Consider the following 16292-nt stretch of genomic DNA (forward strand, 5'->3'; position numbering starts at 1 on the left):
TTTTTTATAATAGCGAAGCATGCCAAATAGTTTTTAAGTCTCTACTGTTGCGAAATTTAATGAAATTCTATGTCTCTATGTTTTATTAATTGACTATAATTTGTATATTGATCCAATGAATATGGCTTAATTGAAGCCGAAACGTCTGAATCCAATTTAAAATAGAATTGTTTTTGGCTACCAATAACTTGCCTTTGGCTCATTTGCCCTTGATTGTCCATTGTTTTAATTTAATTTATTGAGAAAAAATATTTTTTTTTCATTTATTTTTTTAATAAAATGACAACGCTGAAGTCATTTTATTAAACGTCGTTTTGTAGTTACTGTCAAATCGGCGTTGCGGGGATCTGCCATTCGATTGAACCGGAAGCAAAAAACCAAAATTTTTTAAAAACTATATAATATGCACTAAAGAAATACATACGAATATTTTGAAATATAGATTTTTATAAAAATTGCGAACATTTGAAAAAAAGTGTCATTTTCGGCCAAAAAATTTTGTCAAGAAATATTAAATAAAAAAAGGTATTTAACATATCAAAATATCCGTATGTATTTCTTAGTGCATATTATATAGTTTTTAAAAAATTTTGGTTTTTTGTCTCCAAGTTCAATCGAATGGCAGATCCCCGCAACGCCGATTTGACAAAGCGACGTTTAGTAAATTGGCTTCAGCGTCGCCATTTTGTTAAAAAAATAAAAAAAAATATTTTTACTTCTAAAGACTTGTATTATTAAAGCCTTAAAACGAATTTTTTGTTACTTTTATTGTTTTCCTAAAAAAAATTCCCAAAGTTATCGATTGATTTTTAGGCGGTCAAGGTGGTGTAACCCCTTAAAATATTAAGTAAGAAATAGATTAGAAGAAGCTATTTAGAATAATAAACACTAAATAATTCTTTTACTTTTTTTATTTAAAATACATATTTTAAATAATATTATTATAAATACGACCGACCCCTGAATAATACACAACCGTACGAATATTTAATCAGTAAACTATATTACCATTCGCTATATATTATGACAAATCTTTTCCTTTATTCGTTTATATCTAACATATCTAACGATATGTTACATTGCATATTAAGACGACACTTTGTGTAATATCAGCTTATACAAACATACATATAACGTATAATATGTACGTATTAAAATCTTTAATTAGAAAAATATATATAATTAATTTATGTAATTTGAAGTTTTGCGAGAAATAGAAAGAAAAAGAAAGACGGAGATTGAGAAACAGATACAGAGTGAAAGAGACGCAAGACAGACAAACGGAAAGCGACGGAAAGATACTTCTTTCTGATTCCATTCCATTAATAAAAAATCCGTGTTATGTTGAAGTTATGGCTGAGTCAAATTCATTGTTGCCTCTTTTCCGCAATGCCAATTGGTTGTTCTAAGCTCGATTGTGTCACGTTCGACTTCCGTGTCGTGTCGTATTTGGTCGTATTGGCATGCGCGTAGCGCGCGCATGTTTTTTCTAGTCCCTAATTAGAAAAGTAATAAAACACCTGAAGTGTATGGTTGTAATCGAAATTTATCGCGGATATTGTTGACTCTTTTTCGCGGTGCTAATTGGCGGTTGATGTTGGCGATCAGAGATCGCAAATCTGATGATGATGTGACAGTTTGGGATTATAATAACGTGCGAGATTAGCGTGGGATGTATCGTTGTGTATATCGAGGGGTAGTGTAATACAATGTAATTGCATTTAAACGTTATATAGCAAAAAGTAAAGAATAAAAAATCAAACATTGCGCGCGCGAAGAGTGCGTCTGTCAATAAAGATTTCTTTCCATTGGATGTCTTTAGATAAATTTCATTAAACGTTATTATTAATTACATGCGACGCGCATTTGATAATGACACCAGAAAAATAAGACTGTACAGAATTAAGGTACATTAATTGATTTTGCATTACTACGCAAATTAAATATAAAACTTGAAGTTACACTGTTAAATCTATAGTGTCAAATTTAACCTTAGTTAAGTCGCCACTGCTCCTACTTAATAAATAGTTATTTTTAATTAAAACAGTGGAATTAAATAATTTAAAACAGTTCAAATTTAACCCAAATTTGGGTTAAATTCCATTGTTTTATTTAAAAATAACCATATTGTTTTAGTTAAAAATAATTATTTATTAAGTAGAAGCAGTGGCGTCTTAAGTAAGATTAAATTTGACACTATAGATTTAACAGTGTACAGCTGGATCGCGATATTTGCAGTATTATAAGATACGGCCGTCGCGTCGCTTTGTCGACAGTTAGGTGAATTTTTCAATTGAATAAATCTTGTAAAATATTAAATAACGTTTTAACAAATTAAATATACGAGCGCCGAATTCATGTTACGTGATAGTTGACTATGTAATATTGTAATAAATTCAAATGTGGGATTAATACAATTAAGTTCCACTTACCAAAACGAGTTGCGACGGTCGTCTCGCAGTCGATCCGTTTCACGTCCGTCGTTTTTTCGTAATTAAGATGGTGTCAATTGTGCGCGGATAACTTCACGCGAGAATAGAAACGTCGCGACGCAACGCGCTTGGCTCCTCGCATCGCGTTTATACAATTGTCGGTTTCTCGAACAAATGCAAATAGTGCACGCTTGCCTTTTATGATTGAGTTATTCTTGTGATATTCGTTATAGATATTCGTGATACTTGCAATATCCGAAAATGACATACTTTATACTCTGCCAATCATTTGCAGATAGATTTTTCGGTTCAGTAAAATCTTGCTAAATGTAATACGTTTTAACAGATCGCCAGCGTATACGAGCACCTAATCTACGTTAAGCAACAGTTAACTATTGCAATGAGGTACAAATGCAAGGTTAATATAAGTTTGGCTTTACCATTTTAGTAAATCGCGATGCCGCTAATCTCACAACAGATTCGTCTTGAGTCCGTCGCTTGGTAATTAAAACATAATTAAAATGACGTTTGTGCGCGCGTCATCTTCACGAGCCAAAAGTGATCTCTATCAATGGACGTGACGTTATGCGTTTAGCCCGACAGCGAGCGTCCATGCAATTTTGACATTTCGAAAAATGCAAATACTAATAAATATCATATGCAAAACACTAAAAAAAAAATAATTTTAATATTAGTGGAATCCGCTAAATCTTAGAGAATTTTATTCTTATATATGGCCTCAAGAGGAATCCTTTGAAATTAAGAGGAAAATATTCTGTGCACAATATTCTAATAGTTAGAATAATTTCGTCTTGCATTTACAGTACAAATCTTGTACTGTAAATCTATATTTATAATGCACATTATTTGTACTGTAGTTTTTCAGTATGTACAACGAATAACAAAACGCAGTCTTACTGCGTCTGTTTTTGCAAATGCGGCGCAACACTTCAATGAATCGTCATGCGGCAGAACGCAGCGATACACATTGCTTTTCGTGTTACTCATATCGCAAGTAAGAGGGCATTCCGCTTAAAAAAAACATATTCCTCTTAATACAAGAGAAAATAGCCGAAACATAATATCTAATAGATTTTAGATAAACAGTTCACTTTATTGGAACAGGAATACTCTTTCTGTAAAAGTTTTCGCTTAAAATATGGGATTAGAGGAAATTTCACTTTACAACTAGAATATTTTTTTTTGGGGTGAAGGTTCTAAATCTCTCGCGCTACTCATTTGTTTAGAACGCGATATTTAACAAGTTAACGATGATATCTGAAGTCTGTTTATGCATTAATATAATTATAATAGAACAATAGCTTTCCACATCACCTATCAAATACTATTGTAGGATGCGTTTTTTTAAAATGGTTTCCCCAATAGGCCTGTTCCACTAAAAAGAAGAAAATAATCAAGAAAATGGTTCGGCAGGAAGGCAGTATTATATATCGTGAAATATTATATAAAACGAACGAAAGTGGAGGAATCGAAAGAAATAAATAGAATGTACATAAAAGAATTAATTTTATTTTCTGGGTCGTTGCACGCTATATTGAAGATGGTATATCAACGGAAATATTGGAGGAAGTAATTCGCATCAGTGAGGATAATGATGCATCGCTAAAAAAAAAAGTTTATTATTCTTTATTAATTTCATTTTGGAAAAAGATTGTTCGCATAAATATATGGAGCCAAAAGCATAAAGAAAATTTGAAGACCGAAGTTTCTTAGAGATGGATGCTGTGCCGCATTTAAAATTAAAAAAAAATCAACACCCTTTTCTGATCGCGTTTTTAAACAAATATCACATTGCAAATCGCAAAATTCTGTCTGAAGATCTAGGCTTTATTCCTCGATTTGCGCAGTGAGAGGATTTTCAAATAAAATAAAATCTTTTCTAAGGATATCAAAATCATTAAAAGGCGTACTAAATTGGTCTATTAGGGATTGTATTAAAAGTAAATGTCTTTGAAAATTACAACTTGTACCGTATTCTTCGAAGAGAATTTGGCAAGATGAATAAAAATGGAAAATGTTATTTTCAATATTTTTAAGCAATGTTAATTTTTTGCGAAATGAATCAATATACGAAATTAATTGAGAAATTGTTTGATTGATCTTTTGCAGCTTTAGATTTAAATTATTTAAATAATTTGTTATATCTGTTAGAAGAGCGAGCTCACAAAGTGAATATAAGTCTTGGAACAAAGATTCGAATTCATTATACATTTTGTATCAAAAGTTTCTTGCAAGAAAAGGAAGATCTCTTTTCTTATTGCAAAGAACTTCTCTAAACATTTTCCTACACTGAGCCATCGCACTTCGCAATATATAGAAATATACATATATTATGTAATATATTATATTAATTATATATTACACATGCGCGTGTGTATATATGATTTACAATATTTACATTATATTAATTATATATATTATATATTATATATGCGCGCGCGCGCGCATTGTGTGTGTGTGTGTGTGTGTGTGTGTGTGTGTGTGTGTGTGTTGTGCACGCGAGGTAAAGTATATGGATATGTTTACACTTCAAAATTGCGTATTTTTGTCACCAAATCTAGATTTATAGTATGAGATATAAATAGGTATATAGATAATGCTCCATAACGGATAATAATCGAAATAATATACATACCTCTACTTGTGCTTTTACTATTAAGCATGTCTATCGTGATAGATTATTTGGATGCTTCGTGCTGCGTAAAAAGATTCCACGCGAGTAGAGCGAAGTAGGGAGGACTTTCCCTTTTCTGTTTATGCCAAACGAGGCGTGCAATTGACTCTCACCCGCTAAAACGCATTGTACAATCAAGAAGTAAAGTCAGTTTTGTCGACCACCTGCCACACTGATCAATTTAAAACAGTGACACGTACTTTTTCTGGTGACAAATAGCGATTTGCGTCGGAAGTGGAGTGGACACAAGTGCAAAAGATTCAATCATCTTCCTTCGAGAAGTTGAAAGTGACGAAAATGTCGCGGAATTAATAATTCGAGAGTGCATCTGCGCGACTGTTACATCCAGTTGACAATCAGGAAGATCTTCCGTTTCTCGATGTGAAAGCGACATGATATCACGCGTCACTCTTACTTCGCGCATTCGAAAATAGATTTGGACACGTATTACATAACATAAAACAAATAATGTTGCATTTGTACGACGCATTACAGTGAGCGTGTTAAAATAAATGATTAGAAACAAGATGTTGAAGCCTTCATCATCAATTTTTTCGTTTTTATCTTTTTTCACAAAGCATGTACGTTATGAAATTTTTAATTGTAATTTTCAAAACTTCTGCAAACTGAACTCACGTCACAAAAGAATTTTTTTATCATGTAATTTAAAATATAAATTGTAGTAATTTAAAAAAATGTATAAATGTATAAATGGTAATAATTAACCTTTAAATGGTTCACACTTCTTTCGAGCATCCACTAATGGAACACTGGTGCCGCGACTAGCCGGCGAATAGTCGCGACAGATATCTTTGTGCAAATGTCAGCAATTCGAAAATTTTCGCCGTGCGAGTTTGAACTCTTGTACCAGTTGAAGGTTAAAAGTGTAATCTTTGAAATTAAAGATATCGGTGACAATTATTTAGGGAGCTAGAAAGAGAAAGAGAAAAGAAGAAGAGAGAGGAAGAGAAAAAGGAAAGATTCACTAAAGCAGAATTTCATGAATCTCTTTTTGGAATAATGGGAAGTACATTCCTTCAGCATTGCAAGACTATGCGTTGCCCAAGTAGAAACGTATCGTCAATTCTGGTTTGGAAGGGAAAAAGAAAGGTGTGGAAGGGGTTCCTTTCTACAGAAGATGCGAAACGGGTTCCTGTAGCAAGTCTAAGTACGGTCAGTACTGTTGAGACTTTCGCGGTATACGTCTCGTGATACTTTCGCAGGACCACGCTCTAAATATTATTTTAATTGATTTTACTCATCAGTGCCGTCATTTCTCTTAGATCAGATTGTTTGCCTTTATAGGTGAATCATCATTATTTATTTATAACGCAATATTCTGATGTCGAGATAAAGCAACCAAGATGACAAAAAATATTCCGGATAATTCTGTGATAACAGGTCAGTTATTTTGCACGAAAAAAATATGGTTTTTTTTATTGAATAACATATGTAAAATATAAATTAATTAGGGCTGTTTAAATTAACTTATTTGATATTTTATGAGAATTTATATAATATGAATTTATTAATATTATTCTACGAAGTATTATATTCTACTAAATTTGTTTACATTATATAAATGTAAATAAATTTAATTTTAACTAAATTCTTTTACCGTTGTGCAGTATATTTTAAAATTATGTATTTTTTAATTTTAAAGCTTTCTTTGACTAAAATTTATTTTTTCTAGAATAGAATTTTCTTTATCTCAAATAATAATTTTGATAAAAAAACTTCTGTTCTAGTTATATAATATTAGGGATGGAAAATAATGCGTTCTTGTAACGCCACATTATCATGACACAGTTACATTTTAAATTTATTTGTGACATAATTTCTGTATACTTAATCTTCGGCTAGTATTCAAATTCTGTTATTATACATTATCCTATACAGCGCGCACAGATCATTGGAGATATATTGCGGCAATATTTCAACATAATCGACAGTTTGCATTTTGTAACGCTATATTGCTTAATAACTTGTTCTATGTGGTATAGTTTAAAGATATCATATATTAATCATAGAGTCATTATTGTAAAAATATAAACACTGCAATATATGTATATTATTTTAAATTTTAGATTCTCCACATTTGAAAAGAAAGAGTTAATCATAACATCCAAAATTTATATTAAACTTAACTGGAAAAACTTAACTGAAGAAAAGAAAAACTATCTGAAAGCTATTTGGACGATTAAGTAGGCACTTACGCAAAAATTACTCATACTTATTTACTCACGTAAATAAAAATAATGATTGTAACGATTTTTTTATTTTTTATCGGTAAATAACATAACTGATTCTGGAAAAAAAATTGTAATGGTTGTTAAAATCAAATAGTTTTTATATTGAACTTTTTATATTGCTCTTATAACTTTCTGAAATTAAAAAAATGTTTATTAAATTTAACATTGAACATTTGTTGAATAATTATTAGCAATTTGTATCGCACTTCAGGGAATTATCGACACAATAACACAATATATTAACTTTTATTAAAAACAAATTAAAATTATTAATAAAATTTAATTTATATTATATGATTCAGATTACACAAAATAAATTTTATATTACATACACACACACACACACACGAACAATTGTACATAAGCGAGAGATACTAGAGAACTACAAGAAATACAAAATGTAAATAAATAATTAAAATAAAATATAAATATAGACAAAAAAATTGTAAAATATGTATAAATGCACCGTCAAGCAGCAATATTTCTTCAAGGTTACTTTTAGTGAACCAAATGCAAAAATTTTGTAATGCCACAAAACTATAGATATGTATATGTATCTATATAGATATAAAAGTTATATAACATTCTCGTAACATATACTAAAACCTACATGTATAGAGCATGTTAAACGAGACACAATTTGCATGTGGTAACATGAATTATTTAGTGAAAGTTTCTCTTCAAAAGGAAAAGATATATTATTGGAATGTTAATAGATCGAGTTTTGAAAACTACTAAATATTTTCATTTAAATGGTTTATATTAATTTGCATTAATAACTACAAAGATAAGAAATATGATATTATTTTTTGTACAATTTATGATTAAAAGGTTATAATTAAATTAAATAATCGGAAAGCTTACAAAAAAATACACATAACATAATATATATGTAGTTACATATGATATATATATATATATTAGAATGGGTCGAAAAAAATAAATTTTTGTAAATCGATGAATAACACCCCCCTCCCTAAAGTTAGCTATAAACCTCAATATGATCTGGGTAAAATGAAAAGCCAAGAGAGGAGGCATTAGCAATAATACTGTATTATACACACAAACCCAGATCCTGAATTAATATAAGAAATAATTAATATAAAAATAATGATGATATCAATGGCAGTAATAAAGACTAATAAAGCATATATAAAGATACAAAAAATATAAGTAAGTGGTGTAAATAGAATATTATAAATATAATTAGTATACGTAATAAATAGTATTAAAAAATATGCTTGACAGTAAAGCAAAGACAGTAGACAAATTATTTTCATTATTATTAATAAAAAAATACAATATATGATGTCTAATAGAAGATATCTTGAAAGAGAATGTTGTGACCTTGACTTATATCTGGTATTTTGCTGCATTACACAACGCTAAGAAAGTAGCACTAAGAAAGGCGCAGTAAGGCATAACCCTTGTCAGTTAAACAACAAATTTTAGATTTTTTTAAAGCTTTACAACTAAATCAGTGAACATGCTCTACGTTTAATTAGATATACAAAAAATCTGCATGATATTTTTTAATATTGAAACTTCTTTAAAATTAAAAATTATTTCAAAGTTACAAGATACATTTAATGAATATCATTGTATACAAGACTTATTATATTCAATTCCAAGTTTAAAAAATTGACTTTAAAAATATATAAAAAAAACATATAATATTAAGTAAAACTGTATATATATATATATATATATATATATATACTACCCTCGAAAAGTTTTCGGAAAATAATAAAATTTTTATGTTTGAAGTTTTAAACCGTTGAACTTAGTGCGGCACTATGCTAAATCAAAGAGTAGATGATTTTTTTCATTTTAAGAGATACTTCAAGATATTCTGTATCGATTTTAAATTTAATGCATCCCTACTACTCTAAACTTTTAAATCTGAGAGCATGTTTGCCAATACTGAAAATTGCAATGTTGATATGCATGGACTTGCACAAATTTTTCTCGGGGATGCCGTTTGCAGCGTTATAAAACTCGGACCTTCCTCTTTAATTTGAAAAAAAAAAAAAAAAAATGCAAATTGCTACAATTTTTTTTTACAAAGTTACAGTATTTTAAAATAACTCTTGTATTTTTCTCATGTATGGTCGGCATTTCCCGATGCGCACCATAGGGAGGTTGGTGATCGGATTTTATATCTCCCTTGAAGTCAAATAACTTTTGTTCAAAACATTTTTTTGTATCTGTCATAATTTTCGAGAAATCTTAATGGATTTTTGTAAAATGGGATATCCTGTATACATAAGACGTATTATTTAAAAAGACTTTTTTAAAAATTCTTTTTAAAGATTAAAATCCTGTTTTATTGTTTCAAATTCTTATGTTAATTTCTCTTCTTATCATTAACTTCATATTTGATCAAGGTATCGTTATAAAAGGAATTCTTGCTCAAATCACCCATTGTACAGGACAATTGGGAATTTCCAAAGCCACGCTTGACGGAACAAGAGGACACATGTAATGATGTCGTGCGAGCGATCACACGACTGATTGTACATGTTCCGCATGTAGAAATGTTGAAATCAACATTAACATCTGTGCTTGTGCGCGTGAATGGAATTCAGGAAATTTCATGAATTTTAACAATTTGACATGATATATAGTATTCTAATTTACGGACAAGACATGATTACTCACATAGCAATTAAAAATAACACGAGCAAGTATATCTATTGATCGGGCAAAAATAATTATATTTAATAAATACAGGGTAATTCCAATATATACGCCGCACCTATTAAAAAACTTAATTTATCAAATATTATTTTTTATGTTTAAGGTAAATAAACTATACTATAGTAAAAACTTTATACTGTCTACTACTATAATAAAATATTAGAAATCCAAAATATTTACTTTTTATAACAAAAAAATTTCTTTAAACCTTGCATATATGTATATATAATACAATTTCAAAAATCCATGGTTTTGTGCGGAGTCCTTTATTTTCTTTTGTGCATACAAATTATACAGCAATTATACAGTAATTATACACGTTTATATGTAAAAAAAATAAAAATTCTAAATGAATAAATAATAATAATCTATATAATTTGTATGCACAAAAGAAAAAAAGGACCCCGCACGAAACCATGGGTTTTTAAAATTGTATTATGTTATAGTGTTGTATTGTTATAGAGCTGTCAACGTGTATCAATATTTGCTTCGTATAAAAATTTGGCAGTTTATAAAATGATACCAGCTTGAGCTGCGAATTACATGTGCAAACAATGTTGAGTTCATAGAATTAGGCTTGGATGCTTATAATAAAAAAAAATGTAAATGCTTGAAAATTTCTTACGATGCTCTTAAAAGCATTTATTTAACTATTTGATAATGCAAAAATAAGTTTAATATTTTAAAATAAAATACAACACTTTAAGCGTCCGTAACAAAAAAACTAGGCATTTTCAAGCTCTGTGTCTCAGGAAACTTGATCAGTGAGTCAAAAATTATAACATACTACAGTTTCAGTCAATTTCACCAACAGCTAAAAACACGTGGTTTTATCCTTTGTATTGAATTAAAAAAACAAGTATATTAAAAACGGAACATGTAAAATATTTTATCACACTCATGATTTTATTCAAAGATTTTGAAAGAGATTATTAACATATGTATAAATAATAAAGTTATCCTCTCGATTTTATTTTTACAATAATAAAAAAATTGTATCAAATCTTTTTCAAACAAAAAATTATGAAAAAATTTTAAATGAAATCTGTGTCATAACAACAGAACAAAAGAACAAAAAAACTTTCTTTACAATCCCATATGAGAAATATTTCGGAGAATTAGAACAATAGCCAAAAAATATGGTCTCAATCTAGCCTTTTTAATATATGACTAATTCTCTCAACAAATATATAAAAACTGGAAAAGATCATTTAGATGCTCTTTCGCATTACGATATAGTTTACAAAATTATAGATGTTAGGATTGTAATGCAACATATGTAGACTATGTATATAGATCATACCAGACAGTTAAAAACCAGAATTAAAGAGAGAATATTTTTCGAACATTAATAAATTAACTGGTTTTTTATCGGTGATTTCCTATCATCGCGATTGGAGAATACTCATGAATTCATTTGGGATAATATATGTGTAATATATATTTTGGATAGTTGAACCTTTTTTTAATAAGAGGATCGTTTACATAATGATACATGTAAAAAAACAGCATCCTGGACTTAATAAGCAGAGCGATTAATTTTTTACTATAACTTTCTGTGTGTTCTCAACCTTCCATTCCTCTCCTAATGTATTCAATGTGTTAAACTTTTCGTTCTTTCATCACTCTTGGAATTCCGTTTATTTCTTTCCTTGCTCAGGTTTAGTTTGTCCATTGCTTCACTGGCACAGAAGGAATTATGTATCAAATTTATTTTTACATTTATTTCTGGAAAGAATATAGTGATGGTTACCTCACAGATACTTCTTTCTTTCAGTTTATTAACAATTTTTAATAAATTTAAAATTTTTTAATTTATGGTTTCAAATTATAAGTTTTAATTTAAGTCTGCATGTTTATTTTTTACGCCGTAGTAATTTTGTACACTAATTTATTTGATAATATTCTTTATTGTTTGACACTCATTATCATTTTTCTCATTTTCTTTTTTTTTTTTTATATATAATGACAGATATTAGCGGAATAACGGATATTGGAAGTGACATCACAGTTATTCTAAAACTTAATCAAAATGCAAGAATAATTAACAATTGACCTTTTAACTGAAGATTTTGGATGCCAGCGTTTTACTATCAATCCGATATAAAACTGTTTTAATTTAAATATTAACTGTGAGACACTGAAGTTTATAATCATTTTTCATGCAATTTTTGATACTTTTATAGAAGGAATGAATACTTTAACATAAAATTTGTAATTTTTAACGACAACACGAAGATGATTTTAATTACAGTCAAAATTTGCGTTTTTACTTATTTTTATAAACATTATGTAGTTGTAAGATCTTACGTAATTTTTATACTCTTTTTGTTTATTACATATAAAATAAAATATTTATCGGGTAAAAACATTCCACACTTTACTACATTGCATAAATAAAATATTTTGAAATTTATTACACAAAATTGCTTGTAATTTTATCCGGAAATTTGAATTTTTAGATGCGGTGGAGGAACGACTGCGAATTATTCTCACCGAAGGCTCCAAAAGTATAATGGATTTCGAGAATATGAAACCAGAATTACCGCCATTCTACGACGAAAAGAAATTCCGGTTGGGTCAGCAAGCCTTTTATAATAACGTGTTCTCTATGATGATCGCAAAACTTTGCGGCCTCGTGTCCCTCTTAGCCATTTCAAATATATTGGATGTAGTTATGTTTACCAAAAAAAGCGGTACTCCTTGTTTGGCGTATCGCAGATATGCAGAGACGATTCTTCATACATTTATATGGCATGAAAAAGATCCCAATGGAAAACCCAATGAGTAAGATTCTATTATAGTAAAAGAAAACAAAAATTTATTATGTAAAAAAGGCTATGAAAAAACAATAATAAAAATCTTTAAAAATAAAAATAATATTTAAAATATTTAATTAAGTATTAGAAGACCGTGGAATGTTAACTAACAATTGAGAACTTAAAATCCTCTTAATTAGGGAGACCGTGGAATGTTAACTAACAATTGAGAACTTAAAACCCTCTTAATTAGGGATGCGTTCAGAGATATAATATTACCGAAAAATATGAACCGAAAATTGTAAGATTCACACTACAATATTATATGGAAGCACCAAGATCCGCTTTGTACCGTGTTGGCGTTTTAAGTTCTCAATTGTTAGTTAGAAATATTTAATTATTAAATATGGAATATATGATAGTAAGTTATTAATACAAAATTACCGAAAATTCTGAAATTGGTAAAAATGAAAAATAATATACGATAAATTTATAAAAATATATATTTATTATTAAGACTATTAGATTATTTTATTAAATTTTTATTAAATAAAAAAAATTAATAAATACTAAAAGCCGTTACAAAACTATTCGTATGTTTTGAGAAATTCAAAATTATAAAAATTTATTTAAAAAATATAATAAATATAGATACAATAATTTAAAAAAAATAGTCTTCACAAGCTCAACGGAATAAATTAAAAACGTATAACGAATGAAGAAATGAGCTAAGCAAAATGTTAGTGCTAATATATATTGCAATGAGAGATATATATATTCACACATATAATTAAAAAAATATATATATATATATATTATGATATTTATGTATAATAATTTTTAACAATTTTTATTTTATTGGAACATAATGCGAGAAATTTACTTTTTATTTTTACAATATACGTATTATGTACGGTCGCAGTAAACTATACATATAATAATTATTGTAGATTTTTGGAATCTCTAAAAATCGTACGTCGAAAACATTGTATTGCGTTCAAAAAAAGCATTGAAGCTGGTATTCATAAGCCAACGCAATTGGACATGACACTCGCCCAATTCGGATTCATCGGCTACAGTATTATAAGCGAAGAATATTTAGGAATAAAAGTCACTCCTGAGGAAATGGACGGTGTGGTGCATCTCTGGAGAGTCATTGGCAGCATGCTTGGAATGGAAGACAGGTTTGTATCTCTATCTTTTTATTAGCGTGCAATTTTTAGAAATTATCATATTTATATAAAGAGTAAAACGAAAACGTAAACGGTAGCAGATGTAAGCATCGTTATCAGATATTTTATTAATTGTTAGTAAAATTGTTCGTCAGAGTTATTTGAATTTGTGATTAAAATATATATACTCAACTTACATAACTTACTTATAAATATTTCTTTTTCTAGATTTAACCTATGCACGGGAACTGTCGAAGAAACCCGCGCTCTTTGCCAAAGACTACTAGAAGAGGTTTTTGTTCCTTGCCTATCAAATAGAAACGAAAATTTCAATTATATGGGCACTGTGATGTTGGAGAGTCTCTGGCCCATCAACTTTAATATCGAGCCTGTAGCGTTCACTGCTTTTACACTTTACTTGGCGTCTTCGACTGCGCGTAACAATAATCATACCATCGAAATGGGTAAGTTAATAAGAGTTTTACGAAGTTGGTAAAATTAAAAAAATATATCGATTATGGAAAATAAGTTTAATTCACAGATTCTTTGTGATTAGTTTTAGTTTAAGTAATCTGTAAACTTTTGAGTATAAGAGACAATACATATATGTGTACGTATATGTATCATTTGCATACGACAAATAATATATAGAGGAGAGAGTGGTATTATGACCCTTATAGGTAAATGATTCCTCTTAATTAGGGATGCGTTCAGGCAGCGCGCTGTTACGTCATTCTAACTTGATTTTACATTTAATGGATAATAAAAAAATGGCATAATGCCAAATAGCGCAGAGAGTGTGTTTCTTACACTCTAAATAGTCTAAATAATGAATTTTATAAGTGATTTATTTATGCAATTATTTGTTTAGCAGCCCGCCGTTACACAATAATGATGTTAATATGTCAATAATCATGATCAATAGTTGACATTTATCACAATGCATTTTTATTTTCAAGCATTTAGAAATGTAATTTCAAAGTACATTTTAACATTTAATTATATATGTATATTATGTAAATTATATATGTAAATACACACATATACATATATACATATTTACATTCATTCTGCAATATTTTATTTTATTTTTTCTTATAAATACTGAATTTTGCAATTGATTAATGTGTTTTTAAAAATAAAATCAATTTTTAAATTTATTCTTGTGAGAAACCACATTACCATCTCTGATTCTCTTCGATTTATATGCATTTGCAACATTTTTATAAATAACGTCTTAAATAATAACAGTTATATAAATAGTTAAATATAAAATAATAAATAATAAATAAAATTTTATAACTTTAAGTCTGGTATCGATTGAACATTTTGACGTTTGTAATCGTCAAGTTTTCAATTTAAATATTAATTATACACAAAGTTATTGTATAAAATATAAATCGGGGTCATAATATCATTTTCTCCTCTAATAATAACTTAATAATATATGTATTTAACAAATAATATATAATAATATATTTTCAGATACTTCGACTATGCCATATTACAGCCGGTATTTGTTCAACTTACAACATTTTGTACTGAAATACTTGATGCGACCTAGTGCTTGGTGGTCCCCATTCTTTCGCGCAATTTTAAATGGTTTAATGCGACACTCGATTTTCTTAGTAAGAAATTTTCCCTATCTCGCTTATTGGAAATATGGAAAAGATTACGCAAAGGTCAATATATTTCATTATCACTTTGACTGACAGTTTAATTCAAAGTTTAATTCAGTTCAAATTAACAAAAGATTATCGGCTACTTTATAAAAAATTATATTAAAATGAGTTTTAATAAAGAAAATCCACATACAAGTATAGTTGGGAAGTAAGGCGTTGTTTGTAACACCAATATCGTATTCTTTACTTTTTATAGTAACAATCGTTACTTTTTTCTGCAACGGTAATGTTGCTACATTTTAACGAATTTGTCGTTATTTTTATCGTTACTTTTTTATCATTTTATTTTCTTCTTTTTATAATAAATTTTTAATATATTTTATAAAATATTTTGTTTCTATATTTTGTACTCTCAGACTACATTCCCATGTTACTACCAATATTGAAAATCTATAATTCACATTAGATATGAGTATTTGTATTATAGACTGTCAGTACTAATAGTGAATATCGGAATTGCCCAAAAATAAATTGTCCAAAAACAAATATAAGATCAGACAAGTTGCCAAATATTTGATTAAACGTAGAGACAAAAATATTTTTTTAATAAACCGTTTAAACCATCCAAAAGTATATGCAGCAAAAGTTTAATGCTATTGT

The 16292-nt window shown here is 28.5% G+C and overlaps 1 protein-coding gene across 1 annotated transcript; it reads left to right on the plus strand.

The window, feature by feature from the left end:
• The first annotated feature begins 5257 nt into the window (after window positions 1-5257).
• LOC105460357 lies at window positions 5258-15832 on the plus strand. The gene is made up of 5 exons (XM_011706802.1): window positions 5258-6528; window positions 12542-12866; window positions 13789-14022; window positions 14239-14474; window positions 15496-15832. Exons 1-5 carry the CDS (start codon window positions 6492-6494, stop codon window positions 15720-15722), a joined length of 1059 nt encoding a protein of 352 aa, XP_011705104.1. The 5' UTR covers window positions 5258-6491; the 3' UTR covers window positions 15723-15832.
• Window positions 15833-16292: the final 460 nt, after the last annotated feature.

The sequence above is a fragment of the Wasmannia auropunctata genome, unplaced genomic scaffold (assembly GCF_000956235.1).
Source record: "Wasmannia auropunctata unplaced genomic scaffold, wasmannia.A_1.0 LD323660.1, whole genome shotgun sequence".
Lineage (NCBI taxonomy): Eukaryota > Metazoa > Arthropoda > Insecta > Hymenoptera > Formicidae > Wasmannia > Wasmannia auropunctata.

What these genes read in the sequence shown, in the direction of transcription:
- LOC105460357 (XM_011706802.1), top strand. Translation starts at nt 6,492, where the DNA reads ATGACAAAAAATATTCCGGATAATTCTGTGATAACAG. An exon ending in CCCAATGGAAAACCCAATGA is followed by an intron (nt 12,867 to 13,788) that starts GTAAGATTCTAT and finishes TAATTATTGTAG; the next exon opens with ATTTTTGGAATCTCTAAAAA. An exon ending in ATGCTTGGAATGGAAGACAG is followed by an intron (nt 14,023 to 14,238) that starts GTTTGTATCTCT and finishes TTCTTTTTCTAG; the next exon opens with ATTTAACCTATGCACGGGAA.